The sequence below is a fragment of the Protopterus annectens genome, chromosome 7.part1, assembly GCF_019279795.1.
Source record: "Protopterus annectens isolate FY-2018-M chromosome 7.part1, PAN1.0, whole genome shotgun sequence".
Classification (NCBI taxonomy): Eukaryota; Metazoa; Chordata; order Ceratodontiformes; family Protopteridae; genus Protopterus; species Protopterus annectens.
The window spans coordinates 112167618-112184104 of NC_056740.1; the positions used below are offsets into that span (position 1 = coordinate 112167618).

Genomic DNA, 16487 nt, shown 5'->3' on the forward strand with positions numbered 1-16487 from the left:
AAGTATAAAAGAAACTGACCTCTTTCTCGGTCAGCTCAGCCTGTAATGTGTTAACCTTCTCCTTGAGCTCCTTGTTTTCTTTTTTATACGTCTCAACTTCTTCCCCCCTTTCTCGATCATCTCGCTCCCTCTGCTCCTTTAGGCGCTCAATGATTCTTTCCTGTTAGCAAGAAAGACATTGATAGAAACTTAGACATTGTAGAGTTTAAAGTTGACAAAGCATTAACAACAGCACATACATCGATAAACATCAAAAAACATCATTTTAAGTGCTAGACACCTCCCTATGTGAGATTTCAAAGAAAATCACCAAGAGAAACAAAGTCTTTTACAGTCAACAAACAAACCTAGGTGAAATCTTGAAAGCATTAGGCATTGTTGGCACATAACTTCTTCCACAGTATAAATGATGTTTATTGAACATGTTTAACTTTTATTATTGGGAGCTAGAATGGTATGCCTACTCTCAGGCTAATTATTTTCAGCCAAACACAGAGATTACAAAACAACAGAGGTTACTGTACCATACTACAGCATGATTTAAGTTATATGGTGTCAGTCATATGGTTTATTTATGCATCACAGTGTTAGTATCACCTCTGCTTAATGTATGTATGGTGTTTGGATATTCTTCAGTTTATCTCTGAGCACTTACTTTTCTTCTCACTTTGCCAAAACGTGCCACCTATGTATTATTTATTTTTTCTTTGATAACTGGGTTAGTCCACTAGGCATATGGCCTCTTTTCAGTGGAGGACTGAGGTGGTACTATACCGATAGGGGGAATTTGGCCAGAGCATTAGAGAATTTCCTCTACTATTTTGCGAGAGGCAACATAATTTGGTGTAGCACTTCCTGCTTATGGTCCAGGCGTGGAGGCAGCTTCCGATGCAGGAAGAAGTACGGCTAGTATTTGCAGAAGTTGTCAAGAGAGAAGTGGTCAAGCCTTCATATAAAATGCTGCTATCACGAGAGATTATAAGTGAAGAAGAGGAATAAAGATTCAAAATGAATGAGAAGGGAAAAGTAAAGGAAGAGAACGAAATTAATATTATTGAACTTTCACAGGATTCAGACGTGCTGTTCAGCAAGAGATTGTTCGAGCGAGATGGCGAAATTGCACCAGTGATGTATTATTACAACCCTTAAATCGGTAGGGATGTGGGATGTGTATCTAAATGATTTAATTAGTCAGAGTGAACCAAAAGTGAAATAGCAGCATCTTGGGGAGAAATTATGCACAGCATCCAGGAAGAAGTAGAAGAAATAAGAAAACAGGCAAATAGTTAATATGCACAAATGTGAGAGAAGGAGAAAAGTGGGAATCAAAGAAAATGGATGTGAGAAGGAAGAAAAATCTTGTAAAAATAAGCAATAAGAAGGAGAAAGAACTTGATAGCTATGAAATCTGGGATAATATTATTACTGCACCCTTGGGTATTTATCCCATAAAGGTAAGAGTTGTTGTTGTGTCTTTTGGCTTTTTCCCGGTTAGGGGTCACCACAGCGGAACTCCAGTCCGCTAATGATTGGCAGTAGATTTTTACATGCCAAGTTGCCGGCCCTGACGCACAACTTTCAACGAAGGTACGCCCATTCATGCATTTCTCCACACAGAAGACGCTCTAGCTGAGAATCGAATAGTACAACGTCATACTGGGAGGCGACAACGCTACCACAGCACCACCACCGCAGTTTCCATAAAGGTAAGAGTATGTATTTATATTAATAAAGACTCTTTTGGTGACATTTTATTTCAGTCAAGACAGTATATGGAAACATTTTTAGAACAATATACATTCAAGAAAAATTACAGGCCATGGAACTTCTATGTTATTCATGCATTTAAGAGAGACAAAAAAGAACATTTATGTGCAGTTTCAAACTGAAGTAGGAAAAAGAAATAGTAAAAGGACTATTTAAAGACTGTATGCAAAGATGTTATGGACATTACAAAAATATATAATAGAGGTTTATGGACTGGTGAGTTGGAATACACTGTTGTATTGCAAAGGAAAAATGTAAACATAATGATTATGGTAAATGTAGAAGGAAACAGAGGGCTTGAGAAATATTACGGGCAACCGAAAACATGTTGCCTTTGTGGCAAAAATGATCATTTAATTAGTAATTCTGATAACAGAAAGTGTTATATTTGTTGTAAAGTAGGTCATGAAGCAAGTATGCGAAGTGATGTGTAAAAGGTGAACAAACATGGCATTCATGGATGGATTGTAAATAAAATATAGAAGAAAAGGGGGGGCGAATATCAACAAGAAATTATTCAAAACATAAGAAAAGTGGAGAAAGAGATAGAGGAGGAAGAAAGCAGGTTTGAGAGAAAATAAAAAGGCAAAGGGGTGAAAAGGGAAAACAATTTTATAAAAAATTAAAATTGTAGCTATAAATATGAACAGTATTAAACAAAAGCCGTGTGCTAGTCGTCCGCTATTTTGTTCGCTTTTGTATTCATTTTTATTGGTAGCAACTTACCTTTAATTCTACAGGTGTTTTTTTTTTTTCCTTTTTTGCCTTTTTTTCATAAATAGTATAAAGAATATTAAAAGAAGGTTAGGTACATTAGAATGGTTCAGAGTGCGGGATATAGATGTAATAACATTAGAAGACATAATAATTTTAACAGAAGGAGAGAGATTGCAAGTAAATTAGCTATGGAAAGCAGGTATTAGTTGGAATATAGAAAAAGAAACTTGTTCAGGCACTGGAATTTTAAGTTAAAACTCAAACACATGGAACATGTATTACAGTCAATATGGAATCAGCCACATGGTTGGACGGGATTGAATATTCCATGTATAAAGATATGCTAGATTGGCGGAAGAAATACTTTGTACAGATGCTAAAAAAATGGCTAGAGAAATGGGTGGCAGAGAAAGAAATATGTATTGGAGCTATGAAATCTATATGGTAAAAAAGGAGAAAAAGAACATATAAAGAACGGAGGCCAACAGTGTTAAACAATGTGGACTATAAAATATTTATAAAAATAATAGAGATGGGATTGGAAAATAAAGTGAATACATTATTGAATGAAACAGTATTTGGAAAAACATGAAAAAAGGAGTCAAGAACGTTTGATGATTATAATGGATATAAGAAATTCAGAGCTTAAAATGTTGACAGATGATTTGTGTAAAGCATTTGTTAAGATAAAGCATGAAATTTTATGGGAGATTTTAAAAGACTATAATATAAGTAAAAATAAGAAAAATATTTGTTACAGGATATGAAAATAAAGTGAAATTAGTAATAAATGGTTGGCTGTTTAAGTGAAGAAATAGACATAAGATGTGGCATAAGGCAGGGTTGTCCAGTAAGCACTATTTTGTTTGTGTTAATTATTAATGCAATCATTAATAAAATAAATTTAACTTTACGAGTAGCAGAATATAGCACAAGCAGGAAGTCAAGTGCCGGTAATGTTTCTTTATACAGATGATACAGTGTTAATTACTAAAAATTAATAGTGGATGGTAATGGCTATTAAAAAACTTAGTGAAGAGCTAAAAGTTATTTATCTATGTATAAATACGTGTAAAAGTAAAGGTTTACAATTAATATGAAAATAGGAGGGATTCAGTTTAATAGCAAAGCAATTGAGATTTTAGGCATAATATTTGGTAGTAATCAACATAGGATAACTCAATGGCAGAATATGATACAAAAAATAAATATAGGTCTGTTTTGGAGAACACATAAGTTGATGTACAGGAAAAAAAGTATATTTGATCAGTTCTGTTCTATTAAGAAAACTAGCATATTTAGCAAACATTTATGCTACCTGTAAAATATGAGAGACAACTATTGTCAATAGTGTTTGTATTTATATGGGGATGCAGATTAAATCTGGTTAAATGAGAGGTATTATACATTAGGAAAGAAGGAGGAGGATTAGGATTGTTTAATCCTATTGTTTATGCAGCATTATTGAATTTATATAAAGTGCTGACATAGTTAAAGGAAACTAATAAAGGACTGATAGCTGTAATGATGAAAGAAAAGTATAAAGAAATTTGGGACAAAGAGAATAACCTAAAAAGAGCAAATGGATACCTGAGTGAGGAAATGAAAGAATATCAAGACAAAATTTTGTTATGGAAAATACGTACAAGTAGAAGAGAATGGTATGTGAATATAATAAATACGTTTTATTGTGTATATCTGTGGAAACATTTAGAAAAGGGCAAAATAAAAGCAAGAATAGAAAGATGTAAAAAATATTTTGAATGTACAGATTTTCTGTGATGATCAACAATAAGGATATTACCAGAAAAGGTAAATATGCCATACAAAAAGAGATAAGAAAGACCTTCCAATCACTGTGTGGAAGTGGAACCCTTAGAAAAATGTTTTTATTTTGAATTGTGAAAGGGTAAATAAATTACGGAAAAATATGTGAAAATGAAATTATCAAAGGTTTGAAGAGACTAAAAGATAGAAATATAGCTATGATTGAATGCATTTATTACAGTGACAAAAAGAAAAAAGGGTATCAAGAATGCAGATAGAAAATAATTTTGTATAATATGGATTATTTGGAATGAAAGATTAAATGAGAAAATTCAACGGAAAATGGATATTGTCAGAAATACTGAAGAAAATACAACTTTGGTTACGGAGAATAGAGTGGAAGAGAATTAGGAATATAAATAAAAGAAAGTGAATGTATATAAAAGTGAAAACTGAAATGAGATTGTGAATGTAAAATGAAAATAATTGAAAATAATTTGTCTATGCTATAAAAAGTGTAAATACGAGATGGCTTTTAATAAAGAACCGCTACTCTTTGGAGTTGCTAGATGGCACAGGAAAGCTTCTACAGCAGCAAGGCAGAGGCATAAGGAAGCAGCAACATGGGGTGGAGAGAAAAGCTGTGGATAGTCTGAAGGTGGACGTTGAGAATTTGGAGAAAAACTTGTTCAATATAGAGCTTCAGAATGTAAATAAAGATTCCTATATAGTGATTGTTACAAATGAGCAACATTTAGCTGCTACTATGAAGAAGGAAATGAGTAAGTCAATTGAAGTGGTAAAGATAAGAGAACTTGACATCAGGAGGGCTTGCAGATGATGATTTGTTAAAAAATTATCTTGTAGGATGATCTAAGTGATAGGTCCGCTATTTACTGGAGTGAGATGGCAGATAACTTAATCAGAAATGCTGAGGATGATAATATGGAAAAAGACATCCTACAAGAGGATCTAAATCAGACAAATTATTTGTGCCAGAACAACAGCCTAAAACTAAATGAGAAAAAAATGCATTATCATGCAATTTGAGAAGTCAAAAACTCATGCAAATTATTACATTAATAGCACGCTTATAAGACTAGACTCAGATGTAAAAGATCAAGGTATATTGATACGTAGTAGCTTGAACTTTGACTACCATTTGTCCACAGGGGTTAAGAAGTCCTTCTATCTGGCACAGCTTATAAATAAAACTAAGGCATCCAGATCCAAGGAAGTTATAGTCCCATTGTACTTGGCCCTTATTAGACCACTAATCAAATATAATTCACCATTTAGGATGTACTTGATTAGGCAATTACAAAAGTTGGAGTGACCTCAGGTTCCTCACAAGGAAAATACAGGGTGTAAACAACATGTTCTAAGCAGACAGTCTAAAAGCCCCATTCCTTTACACTGCCTCCTACTGACTATTAAGGGGTGACATATGCCTAACCCACAAGACACTCACAAATCCATCTCTGATGGAGCTGCTACACATCCACAAGACAGACAGCATGAGGGTCACCCAATCTGGGGATCTAAACCTAGTCAGCAACTCAAATAAAACATGTTTGAGAGACAGATATGTGTCTCAGAGATGACTCCTCCTTTGGAACAGGCTTCCTATTCATGTTAAACAGAGCCTTTCCCTGATCCTCTTCAAATACAGTTTAGATCAATGGATGGGAAATTGCAAATTCACACCTTTGGTAGTACCTAAGCCCCTTATGGACAATGGAAATATGTAAAATACTTAAAGGCATGGTCACAAACCAATGTCATCCTCTTGCCCCTAGGAGCCATATATTGGGTAAAATTGGGTTATACTGGCTAGGCTTGTAAGGGTTCTTAAACTGTTAGCCTAGCAATCTCCTATGAATCTATGAACCTATGAATTAGGTGATGTGGCAGTAGAGAATGGTGCAGTTAAAACATATGCAGAATTGACAGCAGGAAGAAAAGGAAAGCAGGAACAAACTTACAAACTGTTTTTTTTAAAAGAAGAGAAGACCAGCTGTGAGAATAAGAACAAAAGATGATGCTGTAATAGATATTATGTATCAGACAATTAAGTAACTGTTATGAGTGTTAAAGCTCAAGAAATTCAGTTATTTGCATATATTGGGACAGAGACTTTTTGTGACTTAACATCTGAATCTGATGGACTAATGATGACATTTCTGGAACTGTGTAACAAAAATATGGATGTTTATCTGTGGAACGATTATTTGTTTTGTGGTAGTAATTCAAATGTTAAAAAAAGTTACTTTGCAGTATAGAACTGATGGACAGGAGGATGATGTTAAAAATGCATGCATGGTCTGTTGATAATACTGTGAAAGTTGGAGATGAGAGAAACGTATGTAATGGAAGGTGGAGTTTGGAAGCAGTTTTGAAATGTGAAAAAAAAAAACACGGAGAAACATTTACAAAGTGTTATTTTTGTGGCTGTTCATAGAGGGACATTAAGATAAGCTGGCCAGCCTAAATCATGTTTGTTTTATAAGAAATTTTCTCATTGAATTAATAATTGTGACAAGGTGCAATATAACTAGTTTAAGGAGAAAGAAAATACAGCAAAAAAAGTGTGTGCCTGAATGCAAGTTGTGCAAAAAAGGGACACTTTTGGATGGATTGCTAAAACAGCAAACTGTAAATAATGAAAAAGAAAGGGAAAGGAAAGAAAACATGTACAAGGAAGGACCACAACAGGCTGTGGGAGATGATAAAGTATGTGAAGGAGAAACTGTAGATAAAGAAAAAACATATGGATGGGAAATGACGACAGTGAGCACAAGTAGGAAAATAGATCAGGGAAAGGGATTGATACCAATAATTTTTTGAAGTTCTATCCAGTGAAAAATCTGACTGACAATAAAAGATTAGTTGTATGTAAACCAAGGAAAAACATTCAATTGATGAAAGAATAAAAATAAGAAAATGAAAATTTACAAATATTTCTCAAACTTAAAACGAAAAAAAGCAACAATTTTCAAGTACTTTCAGTAAATGTTAATATTTTTAACACTGTAAGAATGACAGGGATACTGGTAAGTGAAGACAGACTGCAAACAGAAAAATTATGAGGTGAAATGGTAACATGGACTTTAGGAAGTAAACGTTCTTATGCAGTGGCTGTGTTGTGTAAAAAACAGTGAAAATACTAGATATAACACTGATAAGGATGGGAAGCTTAACTGTTGTGGATATGAGGTGAAGAGAACTTGTTTACAGAATTATATTATTATGTGTATATATATAACTGGAAAGGAAAGACAATCTATTTAATCAACTATTAGACTACAGTGGTTAATTTGAAATTTATAATTACAGGGCACTTTGTGATTTAAGGGGAAAATGTAAAAAATAAAGGGAAAGATGTAAAAAAATACAGGATGTGATAAAATGTGGTAAGTTAAATGTGTAGAATAAAAGTCAATGGACTTACAGAAGTGGAGCACTTGGATTTGAAATTAATTATTTTCTATTCTCACATGCTTTGGGAGTAGCAGATGGTGATGCAGTTGTGACAGGTTTTTCAGACCATTTAGCAATATGGATGGAGGCGATGGAAGAAAGGGTGTCTATTAAAACAGGAAAAGGAATAAAAAGAGTTAATGAGAGATTATGGGATGAAACTGGAGAGTGGGAAGTACTGCAATTATGGTCTAATCATATAATCATGAAGGACTTCCATAAAACCTTGTCTAAATGGTAGATTGAGTTTAAAAAAGGTAGAAAAATGTGTTTTTTTATGGCAGCGTGATGTAAGAAAGGAAAAGAAAATGTAGTATGGAAAGATGCACAAAAATGTGTTTGAGAATTTAGAGAATAATACAACAGAATACTATGAGATTGAAGACGAAATATATAAAAGAAATCATGAAAAAATGAAGGCATTAATCTTTAGGCAGAAACATTATTTACAAGGCATAAGGTCATAACCCAAAGGTCTGTACCCTTCTCTTTCACCATAAATGCAAAAGACGGGACAGTCATCTCCTCCGGCCCCAATTCAAAATTACTGGGTGCCATTATAGACAATAACTTAAAATTTGACCACCATGTAAATCAAACAATCAAGAACATCAATAAAAACTTGGGTCACTCTATGGAATCAAAGCTTTCCTCACCCCTTCAGCTAAAATAGCCATTGCTCGCTCCCACATACTTTCAACACTCCTATATGGCTCCCCCCTTCTCGCCAATATAAATAAATCTGAACTTAATAGACTAACAACCTGTTATAATCACATTGCCAGGTTTGCTACAGGCCTGCCATTCAGAACCCACCACTGCATCAACCTCAAACAGCTTGGATGGCTGGAATTTCCTAATCTAATCCAGTACAATCTGCTGATAATGGCTAACAAAATCCTCTACAACCCAGACAATACTCCAGCCCTTAGAAATTCTATCCTCCCCCATAACAACACGCAACTGCTCCGCTCATCTAATAAGCTACAAATCCAGACAATTAAAATTAACAATGCAGCTGGCATGGCCCTATTTGCAAACTCAGTAGGTAGCATCTGGAACATACTTTCAGCTGGCATGACCATGCTCTCCTTCCTATACCAATTTAAAACCACAATTAAACAACATCTGGCATTAAACTGACTATGCCACTGTGACAAGCCTGGCTAAGCCATCAACATGAATGTAATTTACTTATCTAATAGCTATTGTTAATTTCTCCTGACTATAACCAGGGTAATTTCTATCCTGTAAACTTGTCTAGTCAATGCTTAACTATGTACTTTTGGAAATAACCTACATGTAAATTTGTACTATTTAGTCTGAATGCATTTTCTATCTGCATTTTATTTTATCGGCATTTTTATTTTTATTTTATATTATTTTTTTATTTTCTTCATTTTGTGTTGGTACTTGTATATGTTTGGAGCTTATCTCCCCGGGCCTCCACTGTAAATGGACTTTGATCCAGTCAGACTATCCCGGTCAACAAATGTAAAACAAAAATAAATAAATAAGGAAGGAGGTATCTGCATATTTGGATAAAATAGGAAAGGGGGGTATCATTATAATGAGTGATATGAAAAATGTAAAAGGAGAGGTAAAAAGAACTCCAAGAGCAAATTATGACTATTGTACTACAGCGTGTGGAAATCATATATAAGAGTAAAAAGAAGGAAAGTAAAAGAGAGAATGGAAAGTAAAAAAAAATCCAGAATGAGTTAAGGAAGAATGTGAAAAATAAATTACTATTATTGAATTGGATGAAGTATTTATAAAAGTAAATGTTGATCAGCATAGGCTATGGAATGTGCAATAAATTATTGGACTGGCAAAAAGAGTGTACTGTAAATGTACCGAATTAATATTTGAAGGAAGGTTTGTTTATTGAGAGTTTTATAGTGGAAGTAAATAGTGTGGGAAAAAATAAATAGTGTGGGAAGAAATAGCCAGGGAATTAAGGCTAGGCTTGTATAGGCCCTACGGCCGATAGCCTAGTACCAACCTATGAACCTAATATTAAAATTTATTTGGAAGAAAGATGCAAAAACAAAATAAAAATTTGGACACCACACTAAATAACACAGATTACAAAATTTCTATGTGAATAATACAGAGGAGAATGGAAGGAAGCATGAGGGATATTACTGAAGAAAGTATATATGGTATAAAATGGAAATGATTTCAAGAATTGTTAATGATTCTGAGACAAATTACTGGGGATATTACAGTAAAACCTATAGTAGGTGATATCAGGATTATGATGCTTTGTGTGATGTTATGAACATATGGAACAGTTGACAGAATTAGGAGAGTGTGTATGTCCTCATATCAACATAATAGAGTAAAAGTGTTAGTGAATGGGTGGCTAAATAAAGAAATAGACATGAAGTGTGGTGTAAGAAAAGGATGTTCTTGAGGTAATATTGTTTGCACTGGCAATGACTGTGATAATATTCTAGATATGAGATGCAAAAGGTTGTGTGGATTCCAGTAGTTTGGATATATACAGATGATATAGCAGTAGCCATTGCTAAGAACAAAATATGGATGAGGGAAATGCTGGTTTGTCTGAATGGATGTTTAAAGGAAATGTGAATGACCTTGAATAAAGATAAAAGCAAGGGTTTGGGTGATGTGGTGAAAATTGTGGGGGGGGGGGTGTATTTTTTAAATCAATTATGTGTCTTTGCTACGGATAAAATTTAAGAAAATTATGTAATTTTTGATGTAAAGGGAGGGTTTGAAAAAAGAAATGAAAGACATATGTCTTTTGTGGAGGACATATAATGAGAAAAATAGCATATATGTCAAAGGTTTATATGATCCCACACAAATATGAAGAGGAAATTGTGTAACTGGTGTTATATTAAGAGAAACTAAGATGACAGCAGGAGGCCTAGGTACATAGAAACACACAAACAAATGTATAATACAGACAAGACTGTTATGGTAGGTTGTAACACTGGTCTGTATTATGTGATCGAAGAATGTCTTGTTCGAACACATAATAATCGACACATATACAGCGAACGCTGTAAACCATGAATGGCCATATCCTTGAATTTTTTCCTTGGAAAAAAAATTCACATGGCCGTAATATAAAAAACAAACTTTAAAACACTAATCAAGTGGGGGGCTTTGCCCACCACACTCCCCGATGTGTGGGGCTGTGGCCCCTACACCCCCCCAACTAAATATACCAACTCTGTGATCATGCTACATTGAAGAAAAGGGCAGTTCCCGATAACTGCCAACTGAATTTTTTCCCAAGGAAAAAATTCAACAACGTGGTCATTCATGGTTTACAGTGCTTGCTGTATATGTGTCAATTATTATGTGTTCAAAGAAGAGATTCTTTGATCACATAATATAGACCCATTGCAACACAATCATGGATGTGGCAGACAATTAACAAGGCATCAGACAGAAAGTGGAAAGAAAGTGGTATTGCCAGGGCAGTGGAGGAGAGCACAGCAACAGCAGGCAGGGACACCATTTTCTGTGACGCTGCTTGCAGTGGTGCAGTAGCCACTAGTGATGGTGTGATAGGCCTGGATGGTGGCAGGGGTTCTGCTCTGTTTGCTGCTGCATATAAATGAATAACCAAAGAGAAAAAAATCAAACAATAAATCAAGGTATATGCTCTACTGGATAGTGAGAAAGAGTATAGGGGTGTGAAAAGTACAAAAATTGTGAAAAAATGCTGGAATAACATTATAGGAGTCTGACCACTTTACCTGTACTATAAGGCAAAGGTCATGAAAGAGCACAACTGCTGTAAAAATGATGCTCATATTTGCAACTCCTATGGGAGTTGAACTCGCAACTGTCATGAGTCTACTTTAAGGTACTTCACGTACATGCTGAGCTGCAACAGCATTCAAACAAAACCAATCAGGAAATCACACAGTAATTATGGATCACAAACTTGCAGAATGATAGAACAAAAGATACAGTAAGAATTCCTCAGAACACCACTTCTGTGATCTGGATTCATTATCCAAAGTCATATTTGACAGTGTAATAGTCTGCAAAGAGAACTGCTTAAAACTTTGCAGTCACACCCAATTGCATCGCTGCCAAATATCACACAATGTCACTCTGCTCATTTGCACACCCAGTGGAGAAAAGGCTAGTGTAGTAAAATATGTTAACAGTTGTACATAATATAGTTGGAAGTGTGAAATACAGCAACCTATCTCCTTATTAAAAGATAAGCAGTAATATAATCCTATTTGTTAATTAGGTAAGTCCATTGGACACAGCAGCAAAATTCATCTGTTGCGCATGGACATGAATTGCTGTGCATGGCAGAAGCAGAAGAAAAAGTGATTTGAAAGCCTTTAATGGGAGTGAGTGAGGTGTGTTTATCTACTGCTTGACCAAACTAAAAGGTAGAAAGAGGTAAAAAGGGGAAAGAAGGAGAGGGTAGAACATAAGGTGAACCGCTAAGGAATAAGTAGGATGAATGTGGGGAAGTAAAAAGGTAAATTGGGAAAAGAAGTAAATGAAGTAAAAGGAAAGTAATAGGATCAAGGAAGGTAGCACAGCAACACAGATGAGAATGCCATGGAACATAGTAACACAATGTGGGAAGGGGAACACAATGGTGAAGGAGACATCAGACAAACAGAAGGTGATGGGGAATAAGATGTGGCTGTATAGCTGCAGTCCCTGCCAGCTTTGATCCAGTAAAAGGTTACTTACTATGCTGGGTACCATCACCACTGTGCCCTGTCTCAAATAGTGGAGATAGTTTTGGACAGGGACACAGTTCAGTGGATCATCAGAGGAGAGTCTCCATATGGCACATTCAAGCATCTAACCTCTCACTGATTATATCCTCTAAAATGTCTAACAGCTGTCAATGGATGATAAAGATTTCACGTCCACTGGCACTATTACCAGTAGGTATAAACAGTCTTAGCATCCAGCACAGAACTAACTGTAGTGGGTGTTGCAGGTAGGGCAGGAAGTGTGAAGGTGACTTGGACAGGCAGGGAGCAGATACGGGTGTTTCCTGTGGTAAAGGACACACTGCTGCTGCCACCTGTGGAGGCCAAACAGGCCTTGCCTGCAGGGTGGGTCTCGATGTTGATGCATATAACAGTAAAATAAAAGGAAAGAAACAATATAATAAATAAAATAAAATAAATGCATGTAACAGAAAGGATATTAACAAAGAGGGTAAGGGAGATGGAAGTACAAATTCAGTCTAAAATACAGCTAATATGTACTTGTAGCATGATTAAGTGACACCTAATATACTTGAAAGAACAGCAGGCACACTTTGCAGTTGAACAAGGCTGTTAGTATAAACAAGTGGGAGGGGGAATGTGGACCCACAGTCATCATCACATGCACTTTCAAAGGCAAGGAATTAACATGGCAAGCAACTTGGAAAAAAAAAACAGGGTCTCTATACCAAGACACAGTAATTTAATGTCTGCAACAAATGTACATATACAAGGAAAAAGCCTGCTAAAACGTACTTTCCTCTCACAGGTACTTGAAGAAAGAAACTATATTGATAACCAAAAACTGTTGCTCATCCATCTTGCTTACATCTAAAGGTGTAGTTTTATAACATTCATCCACATGAATTATCACAATTTGAAAGAACAGCCTTAATATCCTGACCCTACTTGTCCAGGTAAATGGCAGGAAGCATACACACACACACACACACACACACACACACACACACACACACACACACACACACACACACACACACACACGTATGTTCATAGGTGTATACTAAGCTAACGACCACTAGGGCACTTATAAGCCTAGCCATGTAACCTAAATGTGACCCACAAATTTGATTTATATAGGTGGTGATTTACTGACTGCCTTTGCCCTTCAGATCCATAGCAAGCAGTCCAGGAGTGAATTTCTAATTACCCATCCATTGGTCCAAATTGTGCTTAAAAAGGAATAAGGAAGAACTATGCTTCGCATGGATGGAGAGACTATTCTACAGAATGGAAATTCTTTGAGAAATATATCTGTCTCTCCAATATGTCATATTTATGTCACAAGCAAAATTTAGTGTTTTAATTTAACAGTTTTGGTGCTGTTTGTTTTCTGGATGTACAAAAGTTTCCTTTGAGGATATTCCAGTTGCTGCATGTGTCTGGTCAGGTACATACTAAAGGGTCTGATGAGGGCCAAGTACAGTGGTATGATGACCTCTCTGGACCAGGATGTTATGCCCTTGCTTATAAGGTGAGCAATATAGAAGGATTTTCTTACTACCATGGACACTTGCTGGTTGAAAGTTAGGTTACTATCTACATGAGTTCCCAGATCCCTGACTAGTGAATCAACTTTTAAGGGTGTTTTATTGAAGACAAAGTTCCTTGGGGTGGAAGACTTCCCAAAAGGTAGTATAAAGCATTTCTTGGTATTGAGTTTAAAGCCATTCTCTGTATTTGACCTTCCTGAAGGGTATTCTCCTCTGGGGGGGGGGGGGGGGGTGATTCAGTGACTGCTCCCAGATTGCAATCAATCCTTTGACATTGGCTTTGACATCTGAGAAGCAGATGCAAAGAGAACTGGGACTAGCACAAAGCCCTGGGGGACACCACTGGTGACCGTCCTCTTTGTGGAGGTGGCCTCACTGATTCATACCCCCTGGGTCTTATCAGTGAGCCAGGTAGCTATCCTGCATGTTATAAAGGGGTTTATACCTAGTTCCATAAGTTTATTGACAATGCTCGAGTGTGATATTATATCAAAAGCTTTAGCCAGACCTACGTAAGCAGTATGCACCATTTTTCCCCTCATCCGTTGCCTTAGTGGCCTTTTTAAAGAAGTTCACCAGATTCAGTAAGCATGACCTTCCTTTGACAAAGCCAAACTGGGATGGATCCTTTGTCTGGAGGTCTCCTATGTCCTTGTTGATAATTTCCATGACAATTCTTTCTATGGGTTCCCAAATAAAACTAGTCAGACTAATGGGTCTGTAGTTTCCAGGATCAGTTGAAGGTCCTCCCTTATGAAAAGAGATGACCACTGCCTTCCTCCAGTCACATAGCACAAAGCCTGTTTTAAGACTACAATGACTCAAGGAGTCCTGATAGGTCATATTTTACACTATTCAAATGGCATCACGGGATGTTATCGTGGCCCATTGAGACTGTGTTCTTGGTTTTAGTGAGTGTAGCAGTAAATGCTCCCTAGTTATAGCTAGAGGGGTTATATTTGAGGATATTTTTGAGGGGATAGTTGGGAGGGACAGGTGAGTAAAGATGGAACTGAATTTGTCTGCTAACACATTTGCTATATTGCCAGGCTCAGTGAATGTGGCACCATTAATCACCAATTCAGCACACTGAGGTTTATGACAAAGCTGTAGAAGGTGTAATGGTTAACTTTTAGCTAGGAGGCTATCTTAACCTCAAAGCTGGCTTTGATTGACATAATTATCCCCCCTAGTTGCCTATTTACTTTGATGAGAGATTTTCTATCTTTTATGGGAATTACTTTTCCTGATTTTTGCCATATTGTTTTTCCTTTTATTGTATATCCTGTTTAATTTGGGATGCCACCAGGGTGGTTCCTTTCTAGGGTTAGTCCTGGGCTTACTTCTGGAAGGTACAGCAGCTTTAATGCAGCCATTGACATGGCTGTACAGAGTTTTTGACAGTGATACAGGATAGACTGGTGTGTTCTTTGGGTCTGTAGGGGCATTGACTTTTGAAAGGTAATTTATGTTGTAGTAGCTCCTCACTGTTACTGGTTTTAATGGGATTATGGAGTTGATTTTGATTTTGAAGGAGACAGTTTTACGGTCGGACCTTACCAGCAAAGATGACACATTGGGGGGGGGGGGCAGCGTTCTCCCATATTTGTAAGCATGAGTTCCAATACGTTGGAGCCTACAGTGGGTGTACTCACTATTTGGTCAAGGATGTCTGTATTTACAAAGTTCAGGAATCTCTGTGCATGTAAATTTCAGGCTGTTTGGGATTCCCAGTGTATACAGGGGTAATTAAAGTCTCCCATGAATAGGGTGATATAGGACATAGCTGGCGACCTATAGTTGGCTAGGTTATGAGATTGCGTGTATGGTGATCTTTACTTGGAGGAACTCTTGCACTTTATCCTTTGACTATCCTAGAGGTATGCTTGTCATTGATGTATATTGGGACACCTCCTCCTTTAGCCCATTTCTGTGCAGCTGCTGGTCTAAAAGTGTGGAAGGCAGTGAAACCTTGCACTCCTGGGGTACTCTCTGCCACTTTAAGCCATGTCTCAGTAACTGCACAGATGTCTATATTCTCAAGTGTGAGAAGGGATTGGAGGAGGTAGTTTTTGTGTTTAGGCTCCTGCCAGTGAGCAGTAAGATCTTGAGATTCAGTTGAGTTGATTTTGCTCTGCCAGTAACTTTGTCAATTTTGCATTGCCTATAAAAGGCACTATGGGGGGTGGATAAATTTTAGCCAGTATTTGAAATCCTAGAGGGGAGAGGTGCAGACCATGCTTGGTAAAGTAACATGGTCTGTTAACCATGTTCCCCCAAGCTGATGAGTACTGGATCCCCATAGAATGACACCAGAATGACAGTCATTTTTTGAAATCAATCATTTTTTTGCTCATACTGTAGCATCATCCTCAGTGATGGTAATATGCTGCTCAATGCATTGTGACATCATCTTCACTGATGGTAATATGCTGCTCAATGCATTGTGACATCATTCTCACTGATGGTAATATGCTGCTCAATGCTAGGCTCACACCAGCCT

General features: G+C 36.5%; 1 protein-coding gene across 1 annotated transcript in view; it reads right to left on the reverse strand.

Annotated features, from left to right (window-relative positions):
• The window catches only part of ERC2 (ELKS/RAB6-interacting/CAST family member 2), a 6021505-nt gene that overhangs the window by 2842203 nt on the left and 3162815 nt on the right, over window positions 1-16487 (reverse strand). The window contains exon 9 of the mRNA XM_044078585.1: window positions 20-160. Within this exon, the coding sequence (XP_043934520.1) occupies window positions 20-160 (141 nt within the window). The remainder of the gene's footprint in view (window positions 1-19; window positions 161-16487) is intronic.